This window comes from Oncorhynchus nerka, linkage group LG18 (genome assembly GCF_034236695.1).
Source record: "Oncorhynchus nerka isolate Pitt River linkage group LG18, Oner_Uvic_2.0, whole genome shotgun sequence".
Lineage (NCBI taxonomy): Eukaryota > Metazoa > Chordata > Actinopteri > Salmoniformes > Salmonidae > Oncorhynchus > Oncorhynchus nerka.
This window is the reverse complement of record NC_088413.1, coordinates 82,476,617-82,492,747: the sequence shown is the minus strand read 5'-3', so window position 1 is coordinate 82,492,747 and position 16,131 is coordinate 82,476,617. Positions and strand designations below refer to the sequence as shown.

General features: G+C 43.3%; 1 protein-coding gene across 1 annotated transcript in view; it reads right to left on the bottom strand.

Annotated features, from left to right (window-relative positions):
• Nucleotides 1-16,131, bottom strand: part of LOC115125073 (solute carrier family 2, facilitated glucose transporter member 1) — a 54,913-nt gene that overhangs the window by 2,496 nt on the left and 36,286 nt on the right. The window contains exons 5-8 of the mRNA XM_065003302.1: nt 12,870-13,032; nt 6,363-6,547; nt 4,761-4,865; nt 1,319-1,420 (exon numbers count right to left, since the gene is read on the bottom strand). Of these exons, the coding sequence (XP_064859374.1) occupies nt 1,319-1,420; nt 4,761-4,865; nt 6,363-6,547; nt 12,870-13,032 (555 nt within the window). The remainder of the gene's footprint in view (nt 1-1,318; nt 1,421-4,760; nt 4,866-6,362; nt 6,548-12,869; nt 13,033-16,131) is intronic.

Genomic DNA, 16,131 nt, shown 5'->3' with positions numbered 1-16,131 from the left:
AGACGTATGATAAATTACATCCTCCAAGACGTATGATAAATTACATCCTCCAAGACGTATGGTAAATTACATCCTCCAAGACGTATGGTATATTACATCCTCCAAGACGTATGGTATATTACATCCTCCAAGACGTATGATAAATTACATCCTCCAAGACGTATGGTATATTACATCCTCCAAGACGTATGATAAATTACATCCTCCAAGACGTATGGTATATTACATCCTCCAAGACGTATGGTAAATTACACCCTCCAAGACGTATGGTAAATTACATCATCCAAGACGTATGGTAAATTACATCCTCCAAGACGTATGGTATATTACATCCTCCAAGACGTATGGTATATTACATCCTCCAAGACGTATGGTAAATTACATCCTCCAAGATGTATGATAAATTACATCCTCCAAGACGTATGATAAATTACATCCTCCAAGACGTATGGTAAATTACATCCTCCAAGACGTATGGTATATTACACCCTCCAAGACGTATGATAAATTACATCCTCCAAGACGTATGATAAATTACATCCTCCAAGACGTATGATAAATTACATCCTCCGACTGTAACGTTCGTCATCGGTGGAAGAAGGTGAGGACCAAAGCGCAGCGTGGTAAGTGTTCATATTTTAAATATTTTAATGAACACTGAAACAAAACAATAAACAACCAACGAACAGTCCTGTAAGGTGCAACAACACTAAACAGAAAACAAACACCCACAACCAAAATGGGGAAAACAGGCTACCTAAGTATGATTCTCAATCAGAGACAACTAACGACACCTGCCTCTGATTGAGAACCATACCAAGCCAAACGCAAACACAACATAGAAAACGGAACATAGATAACCCACCCAACTCACGCCCTGACCATACTAAAACAAAGACATAACAAAAGAACTAAGGTCAGAACGTGACACCGAGACGTATGATAAATGACATCACCCAAGACGTATGATATTGTACAATCAGGTAAAACTTACAGTATGATACTATACCTCCTCTAATTCATATGTTATTGTATGACAGCTGTTCCATTCATAATGTAACTTAACGTAACGTAACATATCATAGTAAATGGAATGTCATAGATTTACATACAGAATAATACGAATTGTCCTTAGACCATGTTGAATAACAGCATCATAGTGTCTTACACCTACAGGTAGACAGAGAGTCACCAACAAGGTACGCTGAGATAGACAATACTCACATGGTAAATACTCAGATGCACAACACTCAGGTGGACAATTGTATAATATAATTGATTGATCATTTAGGTTTAGTGTCGGTGTGGTTATAGTTACCAGGACTGAGTCTATGACGGTCATGGAGAGGTTGCACACAGCTAGACACAGGAAGCCAGTCAGCAGTAGTTTCCTACGCCCCGCCCTCTCCATCAGGAAGAACTGAAAAGGAAAAACAGACACAAAATCACAGGTGAGTCTCCATACTTCATACCAGGTGAGATTACAGGTGAGTCTCCATACCTCATAATAGGTGAGATTACAGGTGAGTCTCCATACCTCATACCAGGTGAGAGTACAGGTGAGTCTCCATACCTCATAACAGGTGAGATTACAGGTGAGTCTCCATACCTCATAATAGGTGAGATTACAGGTGAGTCTCCATACCTCATACCAGGTGAGAGTACAGGTGAGTCTCCATACCTCATAACAGGTGAGATTACAGGTGAGTCTCCATACCTCATACCAGGTGAGATTACAGATGAGTCTCCATACCTCATACCAGGTGAGATTACAGGTGAGTCTCCATACCTCATACCAGGTGAGATTACAGGTGAGTCTCCATACCTCATACCAGGTGAGATTACAGGTGAGTCTCCATACCTCATACCAGGTGAGATTACAGGTGAGTCACCATACCTCATACCAGGTGAGATTACAGGTGAGTCTCCATACCTCATACCAGGTGAGATTACAGGTGAGTCTCCATACCTCATACCAGGTGAGATTACAGGTGAGTCTCCATACCTCATAACAGGTGAGATTATAGGTTAGTCTCCATACCTCATACCAGGTGAGATTACAGGTGAGTCTCCATACCTCATACCAGGTGAGATTACAGGTGAGTCTCCATACCTCATACCAGGTGAGATTACAGGTGAGTCTCCATACCTCATAACAGGTGAGATTATAGGTGAGTCTCCATACCTCATACCAGGTGAGATTACAGGTGAGTCTCCATACCTCATACCAAGTGAGATTACAGGTGAGTCTCCATACCTCATACCAAGTGAGATTACAGGTGAGTCTCCATACTTCCTAACAGGTAAGATTATAGGTGAGATTACTCTAGTGTCCTCTACTCACCGCCACCAGAGTGAAGGCCACGTTCACAGCCCCCACCCCCAGCGTCAGATTATAGGTGAGATTACTGTAGTGTCCTCTACTCACCGCCAACAGAGTGAAGGCCACGTTAACAGCCCCCACCCCCAGCGTCAGATGAGATTACTCTACTCACCGCCACCAGAGTGAAGGCCACGTTCACAGCCCCCAACCCCAGCGTCAGATTATAGATGAGATTACTCTACTCACCGCCACCAGAGTGAAGGCCACGTTCACAGCCCCCACCCCCAGCGTCAGATTATAGGTGAGATTACTGTAGTGTCCTCTACTCACCGCCACCAGAGTGAAGGCCACGTTCACAGCCCCCACCCCCAGCGTCAGATGAGATTACTCTACTCACCGCCACCAGAGTGAAGGCCACGTTCACAGCCCCCACCCCAAGCGTCAGATTATAGATGAGATTACTCTACTCACCGCCACCAGAGTGAAGGCCACGTTCACAGCCCCCACCCCCAGCGTCAGATTATAGATGAGATTACTCTAGTGTCCTCTACTCACCGCCACCAGAGTGAAGGCCACGTTCACAGCCCCCACCCCCAGCGTCAGATTATAGATGAGATTACTCTACTCACCGCCACCAGAGTGAAGGCCACGTTCACAGCCCCCACCCCCAGCGTCAGATTATAGATGAGATTACTCTACTCACCGCCACCAGAGTGAAGGCCACGTTCACAGCCCCCACCCCCAGCGTCAGATTATAGATGACTTACTGCCACCAGAGTGAAGGCCACGTGTCCTCAGATGAGATGACTCTACTCACCACCACCAGAGTGAAGGCCACGTTCACAGCCCCCACCCCCAGCGTCAGATGAGATTACTCTACTCACCGCCACCAGAGTGAAGGCCACGTTCACAGCCCCCCACCCCCAGCGTCAGATTATAGATGAGATTACTCTACTCACCTCGTTCACTCCACCAGAGTGAAGGCCACGTTCACAGCCCCCACCCCCAGCGTCAGATTATAGATGAGATTACTCTACTCACCGCCACCAGAGTGAAGGCCACGTTCACAGCCCCCACCCCCAGCGTCAGATTATAGAGTGAGATTACTCTACTCCCCACCCCCGCCACACCGCCAGAGTGAAGGCCACGTTCACAGCCCCCACCCCCAGCGTCAGATTATAGATGAGATTATTACTCTACTCACCGACCAAAGAGTGAGAGGCCACGTTCACAGCCCCCACCCCCAGCGTCAGATTATAGATGAGATGACTCTACTCACCGCCACCAGAGTGAAGGCCACGTTCACAGCCCCCACCCCCAGCGTCAGATGAGATGACTCTACTCACCGCCACCAGAGTGAAGGCCACGTTCACAGCCCCCACCCCCAGCGTCAGATTATAGATGAGATTACTCTACTCACCGCCACCAGAGTGAAGGCCACGTTCACAGCCCCCACCCCCAGCGTCAGATTATAGATGAGATTACTCTACTCACCGCCACCAGAGTGAAGGCCACGTTCACAGCCCCACCCCCAGCGTCAGATTATAGATGAGATTACTCTACTCACCGCCACCAGAGTGAAGGCCACGTTCACAGCCCCCACCCCCCTACTCACCGCCACCAGAGTGAAGGCCACGTTCACAGCCCCCACCCCCAGCGTCAGATTATAGATGAGATTACTGTAGTGTCCTCTACTCACCGCCACCAGAGTGAAGGCCACGTTCACAGCCCCCACCCCCAGCGTCAGATGAGATGACTCTACTCACCAGATGAGATGCCACCAGAGTGAAGGCCACGTTCACAGCCCCCCACCCCCAGCGTCAGATGAGATTACTCTACTCACCGCCACCAGAGTGAAGGCCACGTTCACAGCCCCCACCCCAGTGTCAGATTATAGAGAGATTATAGTGTCCTATCACCGACACCAGAGGCCACGTTCACAGCCCCCACCCCCAGCGTCAGATGAGATTTCTACTCACCGCCACCAGAGTGAAGGCCACGTTCACAGCCCCCAACCCCAGCGTCAGATTATAGATGAGATTCTCACCGCCACCAGAGTGAAGGCCACGTTCACAGCCCCCACCCCCAGCGTCAGATGAGATGACTCTACTCACCTCCACCAGAGTGAAGGCCACGTTCACAGCCCCCACCCCCAGCGTCAGATTATAGATGAGATTACTCTACTCACCGCCACCAGAGTGAAGGCCACGTTCACAGCCCCCACCCCCAGCGTCAGATTATAGATGAGATTACTCTACTCACCGCCACCAGAGTGAAGGCAGCCCCCACCCCCGTTCACCGCCACCAGAGTGAAGGCCCGTTCCAGCCCCACCCCCTACTCACCGCCACCAGAGTGAAGGCCACGTTCACAGCCCCCACCCCCTACTCACCGCCACCAGAGTGAAGGCCACGTTCACAGCCCCCACCCCCTACTCACCGCCACCAGAGTGAAGGCCACGTTCACAGCCCCCACCCCCAGCGTCAGATACTTGGCTTCGTCAAAGTTAGCCTTGTCAAACATCTTGGTGGAATAATTGATGATCTGGAAAATGAGAAGTGGGATTATATGTTTAACCTCAGTGTCTCGCCTGTCTTTCCTTTAGCCTCAGGTTCCCTACTGAGCTGCAGAACAGCCTGAAGAACCATACTGACACAATGCCGCAGAATCAACTCTGGAAAGAGGGGAGGGTTTAGCAAATAACTGCGAGTCTGCTAGTCTGGTAGTCTGCTGCTAGTCTGCTATTCTGGTAGTCTGCTACTAGTCTGCGGTCGTCTGCTGCTAGTCTGCTGCTAGTCTAGTAGTCTGCTGCTAGTCTGCTAGTCTGGTAGTCTGCTACTAGTCTGCGGTCGTCTGCTGCTAGTCTGCTGCCAGTCTGGTAACATGCTACTAGTATGGTAGTCTGGTGCTAGGCTACTAGTCTGCAGGTAGTCTGCTAGTCTGGTAGTTTGGTAGTCCAGTAGTTTGCTTGTCTGCTAGTTTAGTAGTCTGCTAGTCTGCTAGTCTAGTAGTCAGCTAGTCTGCTAGTCTAGTAGTCTGTTGCTAGTCTGGTAGTCTGCTGTTAGTCTGGTAGTCTGGTAGTCTGCTGGTAGTCTGTTACTAGTCTGCTAGTAGTCTGGTATAATTATTTTTGTCTGCTAATCTGCTGTTAGTCTGGTAGTCTGGTAGTCTGCTAGTCCAGTAGACTGGTAGTCTGTTGGTCTGCTGCTAGTCGGCTAGTCGGCTAGTCTGCTGCTAGTCTGCTGCTAGTCTGCTAGTCTGCTGCTAGTCTGCTGCTAGTCTGGTAGTCTGCTGCTAGTCTGCTAGTCTGCTGCTAGTCTGGTAGTCTGCTGCTAGTCTGCTAATCTGGTAGTCTAGTAGCCTGCTAGTCTATTAGTCTGCTAGTCTGTTAGACCATAGAGAACACATTACTCACTACAGAATGTTCAGGTCTCAATAAATACCCCATAGAGAACACATTACTCACGACAGAATGTTCAGGTCTCAATAAATACCCCATAGAGAACACATTACTCACTACAGAATGTTCAGGTCTCAATAAATACCTCATAGAGAACACATTACTCACTACAGAATGTTCAGGTCTCAATAAATACCCCATAGAGAACACATTACTCACTACAGAATGTTCAGGTCTCAATAAATACCCCATAGAGAACACATTACTCACTACAGAATGTTCAGGTCTCAATAAATACCCCATAGAGAACACATTACTCACAACACAATGTTCAGGTCTCAATAAATACCCCATAGAGAACAAATTACTCACTACAGAATGTTCAGGTCTCAATAAATACCTCATAGAGAACACATTACTCACTACAGAATGTTCAGGTCTCAATAAATACCCCATAGAGAACACATTACTCACTACTGAATGTCCAGGTCTCTTTTGCAAAAGAGACAGAACTGGAAAAATACCACATAGAGAACACATTACTCACTACTGAATGTTCAGGTCTCTTTTGCAAATGAGACAGAACTGGAAAAATGCATTTTCAATAAAACTACTGAAATATTTGATCTAAAACAACATACCGCGTTGAAGCCTGAGAGCTGGGAGCCCAGGTTAACGATGAGGACGATGATGATTGGCTGTCGGTAGGAGCGTTTGGTGAAGAACTCCTTGACGGTGAGGGCTGATTGGGTGTGAGCCGCCTCCTGCTTCATCTCCTCCAGCTCCGTGAACACCTCATCTGACGGGCCTCTCAGACGGCACAGGGCTGGGGTAAACAACAACAAAACAACAAGAATATCATGGTCAACATCGTGGATCTACTGCTCACCTGATTGAATCCCGGCATAAGATTATTGTGTACTACCCACCCACCTCTGTCTGGGTCTCCAAGGCCCTTGTTATTTTTTAATAATATATTTTTTAAAGATTATATTTGTTTGTACAATAGACAATAGACAATAGACAATAGACAATAGACAATAGACAACTTAACAAGTCACAGACATTGATCCAGTAAACACGACATTGTCTGGGACTTAATGCCAAACCTTCAGCATAAAGAACCAAGATGAATAAACACAAACACCTGGTTCTCATCCAGTGGATATTTCTAGTGCTTGTAAAACCATTGGGTGTTGATTTGATACAATTTTAATGTGTAATATGTGGAAATTGATAGTGTGTAATGTGATAGGGTGTAATGTGATAGGGTGTAATGTGATAGGGTGTAATGTGTGTAATGTGATAGGGTGTAATGTGATAGGGTGTAATGTGATAGGGTGTAATGTGTGTAATGTGATAGGGTGTAATGTGATAGGGTGTAATGTGATAGGGTGTAATGTGTGTAATGTGATAGGGTGTAATGTGATAGGGTGTAATGTGATAGGGTGTAATGTGATAGGGTGTAATGTGTGTAATGTGATAGGGTGTAATGTGTGTAATGTGATAGGGTGTAATGTGATAGGGTGTAATGTGATATGTGATAGGGTGGTGTAATGTGATAGGTGTAATGTGTGTAATGTGATAGGGTGTAATGTGATAGGGTGTAATGTGATAGGGTGTAATGTGATGTAGGGTGTAATGTGTGTAATGTGATAGGGTGTAATGTGATAGGGTGTAATGTGATAGGGTGTAATGTGATAGGGTGTAATGTGTGTAATGTGATAGGGTGTAATGTGTGTAATGTGATAGGATGTAATGTGATAGGGTGTAATGTGATAGGGTGTAATGTGATAGGGTGTAATGTGATAGGGTGTAATGTGTGTAATGTGATAGGGTGTAATGTGTGTAATGTGATAGGGTGTAATGTGATAGGGTGTAATGTGTGTAATGTGATAGGGTGTAATGTGTGTAATGTGATGGTGTGTAATGTGTGTAATGTGATTGTCTCTCTCACTCTCTCTCTCTTTCTCTCCCTCTGGCTATGGGCCATGCTTTCCTTGTCTCTCTCTCTCTCTCTCTCTCTCTCTCTCTCTCTCTCTCTCTCTCTCTCTCTCTCTCCCTCTGGCTATGGGCCATGCTTTCCTTGTCTCTCTCTCTCTCTCTCTCTCTCCCTCTGGCTATGGGCCATGCTTTCCTTGTCTCTCTCTCTCACTCTCTCTCTCTCTCTCTCTCTCTCTCTCTCTCTCTCTCTCTCTCTCTCCCTCTGGCTATGGGCCATGCTTTCCTTGTCTCTCTCTCTCACTCTCTCTCTCTCTCTCTCTCTCTCTCTCTCTCTTTCTCTCCCTCTGGCTATGGGCCATGCTTTCCTTCTCTCTCTCTCTCTCTCTCTCTCTCTCTCTCTCCCTCTGGCTATGGGCCATGCTTTCCTTTCCTTCCACTCTCTCTCTCTCTCTCTCTCTCTCTCTCTTTCTCTCTCTCTGGGCCATGCTTTCCTTGTCTCTCTCTCTCTCTCTCTCTCCCTCTCTCTCCCTCTCTCCCTCTGGCTATGGGCCATGCTTTCTTTGTCTCTCTCTCTCTCTCTCTCTCTCTCTCTCTCTCTCTCCCTCTGGCTATGGGCCATGCTTTCTTTGTCTCTCTCTCTCTCTCTTTGACCATGTTTGGAATAATGCCTCGCAATTCTTGTAACTGAAGCTTTATGCCCTGTATGGCAATCTGTTTATTTTACAAAGTAATTAAATACACTGAGGTTTTCAAAGGAGAAGTCATCTCAGGAGGTCTAGCGAAATCAGGATTACCCATAAACGTCTCGGACAGATAGACCATGGTGGGATCGATGACATCCTCCTCAACATTAAACTTTCGTTCTTTGACACGTGTAACGAAACACTTTAGGGTACTTTTCTGATAACCCATCAGGTTCCTCCACTCTGGATTCCTTACAAACGACAGGATTTGTTACGACCTTCCCTCCAGCCAAATCGTTTCCCAAAATGAATGAGAACCCTTTTCACCAGTAGGCTAGGCCTCACTCCAAAGACAACAGAACCAGAAATAAGATCAGACTCGAGATCCACATTATACAAAAGGAGCTTCCATGCAACCCATTTCCATGCCTTTTGCTAACACACTGTAATCAGTTGCTGAAGTGTCAGACAAAGGTAAAACACCTTCCTAAATGAAGGACTCCCCCAGTGTCTCGCAGTATCTCCAACGGCTACTTATCAGTACCGTCACTCTGCAGAGACACGAACCCTAGAGTGATGGAAAAGCAGCCAACAAGTGCTCAGCATATGTGGGAACGCCTTCAAGAATGTTTGGTAAAACAATTCCAGATGAAACTGGTTGAGATAATGCCAAGAGTGTGCAAAGCTGTCATCAAGGCAAATGGTGGCTACTTTGAAGAATCTAAAATCTAAAATATATTTTTATTTGTTTATTATTTTTTTTACTGTATGTACAAATACATAGCTTACATGATGGTGAATATGCAAGCAATTGATATTTTTGATTTATGGCAATTAACTCGTATGAATGACTTGATCAAAACAGATAAGGTCTTACATTTGAATCGACTAGGGGGTTAAAGTCTTCATGACTGGCTGTATATTGGCAGGCAAAATAAAAAATCTAAGAACATGTTATCCTAGAGCTTGTTGTGTTTTTACTTGGGAAGAATGAAATGCGACACTGCAAACTAGGGTCGAACATGCTTGATATGACTGTGAAGTCCTAGAGGACATCAGAGTGCAAAATAGAGCAGTTCAAATCGGAACTTCAAGCATGCGAAAAAGAGCATAATTTGACCAGGTCATTTCTATATGATTTGACTAGGTCATTTCTACATGATTTGACTAGGTCATTTCTATATGATTTGACTAGGTCATTTCTACATGATTTGACTAGGTCATTTCTATATGATTTGACTAGGTCATTTCTACATGATTTGACTAGGTCATTTCTATATGATTTGACTAGGTCATTTCTATATGATTTGACTAGGTCATTTCTATATGATTTGACTAGGTCATTTCTATATGATTTGACTAGGTCATTTCTACATGATTTGACTAGGTCATTTCTATATGATTTGACTAGGTCATTTCTATATGATTTGACTAGGTCATTTCTATATGATTTGACCAGGTCATTTCTATATGATTTGACTAGGTCATTTCTATATGATTTAACCAGGTCATTTCTACATGATTTGACTAGGTCATTTCTATATGATTTGACTAGGTCATTTCTATATGATTTAACCAGGTCATTTCTACATGATTTGACTAGGTCATTTCTACATGATTTGACTAGGTCATTTCTACATGATTTGACCAGGTCATTTCTACATGATTTGACTAGGTCATTTCTATATGATTTGACCAGGTCATTTCTATATGATTTGACTAGGTCATTTCTATATGATTTGACCAGGTCATTTCTATATGATTTGACCAGGTCATTTCTACATGATTTGACTAGGTCATTTCTACATGACGTGCAGAGATTCGCTAGAACAGAGCACAAATAATCTCAAAGGTAGCTTGTCTGTCTCATAAAATAAACTTGTATTTAGAATTTGATTCCCAGACATTTCTTCCTAGTATTGTAACTCTATGGTGTTCTTAAGGCTAGGGGGGTTTCGACAACATCAGCTGAAATGGCAGAGCGCGAAATTCAAAAATATTTTTTTGAAATATTTAACTTTCATACATTCACAAGTGCAATACACTAAATTAAATCTAGCCATCGTGTCTGATTTCAAAAAGGCTTTACAGCGAAATCACACCATACGATTGTTAGGTCAGCGCCTAGTCACAGAAAAACATACAGCCATTTTCCAGCCAAAGAGAGGAGTCACAAAAAGCAGAAATAGAGATCAAATTAATCACTAACCTTTGATGATCTTCATCAGATGGCACTCATAGAACTTCATGTTACACAATACATGTATGTTTTGTTCGATAAAGTTCATATTTATATCCAAAAATCTCAGTTTACATTGGCGCATTATGTTCAGTAATGTTGTGACTCGAAAACATCCGGCGAATTTGCAGAGAGCCACATCAATTTACAGAAATACTCATCATAAACTTTGATAAAAGATACAAGTGTTATACATAGAATTAAAGATATACGTCTCCTTAACCTGTTGCTTCTACCCGGGACGCTTGCGTCCCAACTAGAGCTCTGGAAATGCAAATGCGCTACGCTAAATGCTAATAATATTAGTTAAAACTCAAAAGTTCATTAAAATACACATGCAGGGAATCGAATTAAAGCTACACTCGTTGTGAATCCAGGCAACAAGTCAGATTTTTAAAATGCTTTTCGGCGAAAGCATGAGAAGCTATTATCTGATAGCATGCAACACCCCAAAAGACCCACAGGGGACGTAAACAAAATAATTAGCATTTCGGCATTAAACAAACCGCACAATAAAATAGAAAACATTCATTACCTTTCACCATCTTCTTTGTTGGCACTCCTAGATGTCCCATAAACACTATTTGGGTCTTTATTTCGATTAAATCGGTCCATATAAAGCCTAGATATCGTTATATGTAGACTGTGTGATAAACGAAAAAAACATTGTTTCAAAACGTAACGTCATTTTTTAAAATTCAAAAAGTCGACGATAAACTTTCACAAAACACTTCGAAATACGTTTGTAATGCAACTTTAGGTACTAGTAAACGTTAATAAGCGATAAAATTCATCAGGAGGCGATGTAAAGATTATTAGCTGTCCGTCTGGAAAAATGTCCGGCTAGAAACTCAACGAAAATATCCGGTCCTAGACCGGATTAGATACGGTGTCCTGTATGTGTTTGACCAAGAAAAAACTCGAAGGGAAATGACAAGACTCTAGACACCCTGTGGAAGCTGTAGGTACTGCAACCTCAGTCAATTAATTGTGGTTCACGTTTATCAATGGGTTCAAGTAGCGCATGGATATATTTTCCCCATTTTCAGTGATCAGTTTTTCCTGTGCTTTTCGATGTAAATGCCGTTCTGGTAAAGCCACAGCAGTGATTTAACCAGTTTTTTAAACGTCTGAGTGTTTTCTATCCACACAGACTAAGCAAATGCATATACTATATTCCTGGCATGAGTAGCAGGGCGCTGAAATGTTGCGCGATTTTTAACAGAATGTTCAAAAAAGTAGAGGGTCGACTGAAGAGGTTAATGCAACCGCTGTGTCATGTTTCAAAAAAGCTTTACGGAAAAAGCACACCATTCAATAATCTGAGTACAGCGCTAAGCCACAAAAACAAGCCATACAGATACCCGCCATGTTGTGGAGTCAGTAAAAGTCAGAAATAGAGTTATAAATATTTACTTCCATTTGATGATCTTCATCAGAATGCACTCCCAGGAATCTCAGATCCACAATACCTGTTCGTTTTGTTCGATAAAATTCATCTTTATGTCCAAATACCTCCTTTTTGTTAGCGCGTTTAGTTCACCAATCGAAATTCACAAGGCAAGTCCAGACAAAAGTCCAGACGAAAAGTCAAAACAGTTCTATTACAGTTCGTAGAAACATTTCAAACGAAGTATAGAATCAATCTTTAGGATGTTTTTAGCATAAATCTTCAATAATGTTCCAAAAGGACAAATCCTTTGTCTTTAGAAAGGAAAGGGAACGCAGCTCGCTCTCACGGCCACGCGCGTGACTTAGTTCAAGGCTTTCTACCAGACCCATGGTTGAAACAGCTCTTATTCGCTCCCCCTTCATAGTAGAAGCCTGGAACAAGGTTCTAAAGACTGTTGACATCTAGTGGAAGCCATAGAAAGTGCAATATGACCCCATTAACATCTGTATATTCGAAAGGCAATGACTTGAAAAACTACAAACCTCAGATTTCCCACTTCCTGGTTTGGATTTTTCTCAGGTTTTCGCCTGCCGTATGAGTTCTGTTATATTCACAAACAGTTTCAGAAACGAGTGTTTTCTATCCAAATCTACTAATAATATGCATATATTAGCTTCCGGGGCCTGAGTAGCAGGCAGTTTACTCTGGGCACGCTTTTCATCCGAACGTGAAAATACTGCCCCCTATCCCAAACAGGTTAAATATTGCAAAATTATTTTTATGTAGTCAGATAACTAGTCCTGTTACAGGTCGCATGTGATGTATATGTAATGAACTGTATATACACATTACACTACAACAGTGTGTACTGTGTGACAGTGCTACCCACCAGTCTCTGCCTGGCTTTCCTGACCGCAGTTGATGAGCAGGTATCTGGGGCTCTCAGGACAGAAGGGGAGGGCCAGGTACTGTAGCAGGGCAGGTATCAGAGACAGGGATAACATCATAGCCCACAGCTCTTTCGTCCCCAGCACTGTTTCAAGACCAGCTACCTAGAAATAACAACACACAGAGAAACAAGATCGTCTCAAAGCCACCTACAGTCTAACAACACTACTGTTAACCCTGCAGTCTAACAACACTACTGTTAACCCTGCAGTCTAACAACACTACTGTTAACCCTGCAGTCTAACAACACTACTGTTAACCCTGCAGTCTAACAACACTACTGTTAACCCTACAGTCTAACAACACTACTGTTAACCCTACAGTCTAACAACACTACTGTTAACCCTGCAGTCTAACAACACTACTGTTAACCCTGCAGTCTAACAACACTACTATTAACCCTGCAGTCTAACAACACTACTGTTAACCCTACAGTCTAACAACACTACTGTTAACCCTACAGTCTAACAACACTACTGTTAACCCTGCAGTCTAACAACACTACTGTTAACCCCAGTCTAACAACACTACTGTTAACCCTGCAGTCTAACAACACTACTGTTAACCCTACAGTCTAACAACACTACTGTTAACCCTACAGTCTAACAACACTACTGTTAACCCTGCAGTCTAACAACACTACTGTTAACCCTACAGTCTAACAACACTACTGTTAACCCTGCAGTCTAACAACACTACTGTTTAAGTCTAACAACACTACTGTTAACAGTCTAACAACACTACTGTTAACCCTGCAGTCTAACAAACACTGTTAACCCAGTCTAACAACACTACTGTTAACCCTACAGTCTAACAACACTACTGTTAACCCTGCAGTCTAACAACACTACTGTTAACCCTGCAGTCTAACAACACTACTGTTAACCCTGCAGTCTAACAACACTACTGTTAACCCTACAGTCTAACAACACTACTGTTAACCCTGCAGTCTAACAACACTACTGTTAACCCTGCAGTCTAACAAAACTACTGTTAAACCTGCAGTCTAACAACACTACTGTTAACCATACAGTCTAACAACACTACTGTTAACCCTGCCACCTACAGTCTAACAACACTACTGTTAACCCTGCAGTCTAACAACACTACTGTTAACCCGACAGTCTAACAACACTACTGTTAACCCTGCAGTCTAACAACACTACTGTTAACCCTACAGTCTAACAACACTACTGTTAACCCTACAGTCTAACAACACTACTGTTAACCCTATAGTCTAACAACACTACTGTTAACCCTACAGTCTAACAACACTACTGTTAACCCTGCAGTCTAACAACATTATTATTAACCCTGCAGTCTAACAACACTACTCTGTTAACCCTACAGTCTAACAACACTACTGTTAACCCTGCAGTCTAACAACACTACTGTTAACCCTGCAGTCTAACAACACTACTGTTAACCCTGCAGTCTAACAGCACTACTCTGTCAACCCTACAGTATAACAACACTACTGTTAACCCTGCAGTCTAACAACACTACTGTTAACCCTGCAGTCTAACAACACTACTGTTAACCCTGCAGTCTAACAACACTACTGTTAACCCTGCAGTCTAACAACACTACTGTTAACCCTGCAGTCTAACAACACTACTGTTAACCCTGCAGTCTAACAACACTACTGTTAACCCTGCAGTCTAACAACTCCTGTTAACCCTGCAGTCTAACAACACTACTGTTAACCCTGCAGTCTAACAACACTACTGTTAACCCTGCAGTCTAACAACACTACTGTTAACCCTGCAGTCTAACAACACTACTGTTAACCCTACAGTCTGACAACACTACTGTTAACCCTACAGTCTAACAACACTACTGTTAACCCTTCAGTCTAACAACACTACTGTTAACCCTTCAGTCTAACAACACTACTGTTACCCCTGCAGTCTAACAACACTACTGTTAACCCTGCAGTCTAACAACACTACTGTTAACCCTGCAGTCTAACAACACTACTGTTAACCCTACAGTCTAACAACACTACTGTTAACCCTGCAGTCTAACAACACTACTGTTAACCCTGCAGTCTAACAACACTACTGTTAACCCTACAGTCTAACAACACTACTGTTAACCCTACAGTCTAACAACACTACTGTTAACCCTACAGTCTAACAACACTACTGTTAACCCTGCCACCTACAGTCTAACAACACTACTGTTAACCCTGCAGTCTAACAACACTACTGTTAACCCGACAGTCTAACAACACTACTGTTAACCCTGCAGTCTAACAACACTACTGTTAACCCTACAGTCTAACAACACTACTGTTAACCCTACAGTCTAACAACACTACTGTTAACCCTATAGTCTAACAACACTACTGTTAACCCTACAGTCTAACAACACTACTGTTAACCCTACAGTCTAACAACACTACTGTTAACCCTGCAGTCTAACAACACTACTGTTAACCCTGCAGTCTAACAACACTACTCTGTTAACCCTACAGTCTAACAACACTACTGTTAACCCTGCAGTCTAACAACACTACTGTTAACCCTGCAGTCTAACAACACTACTGTTAACCCCAGTCTAACAACACTACTCTGTCAACCCTACAGTCTAACAACACTACTGTTAACCCTGCAGTCTAACAACACTACTGTTAACCCTGCAGTCTAACAACACTACTGTTTAGTCTAACAACCTACTGTTAACCCTGCAGTCTAACAACACTACTGTTAACCCTGCAGTCTAACAACACTACTGTTAACCCTGCAGTCTAACAACACTACTGTTAACCCTACAGTCTAACAACACTACTGTTAACCCTGCAGTCTAACAACACTACTGTTAACCCTGCAGTCTAACAACACTACTGTTAACCCTACAGTCTAACAACACTACTGTTAACCCTACAGTCTAACAACAACTGTTAACCCTACAGTCTAACAACACTACTGTTAACCCTGCAGTCTAACAACACTACTGTTAACCCTGCAGTCTAACAACACTACTGTTAACCCTGCAGTCTAACAACACTACTGTTAACCCTACAGTCTAACAACACTACTACTGTTAAACCTACTGTTAACCCTACAGTCTAACAACACTACTGTTAACCCTGCAGTCTAACAACACTACTGTTAACCCTGCAGTCTAACAACACTACTGTTAACCCTGCAGTCTAACAACACTACTGTTAACCCTGCAGTCTAACAACACTACTGTTA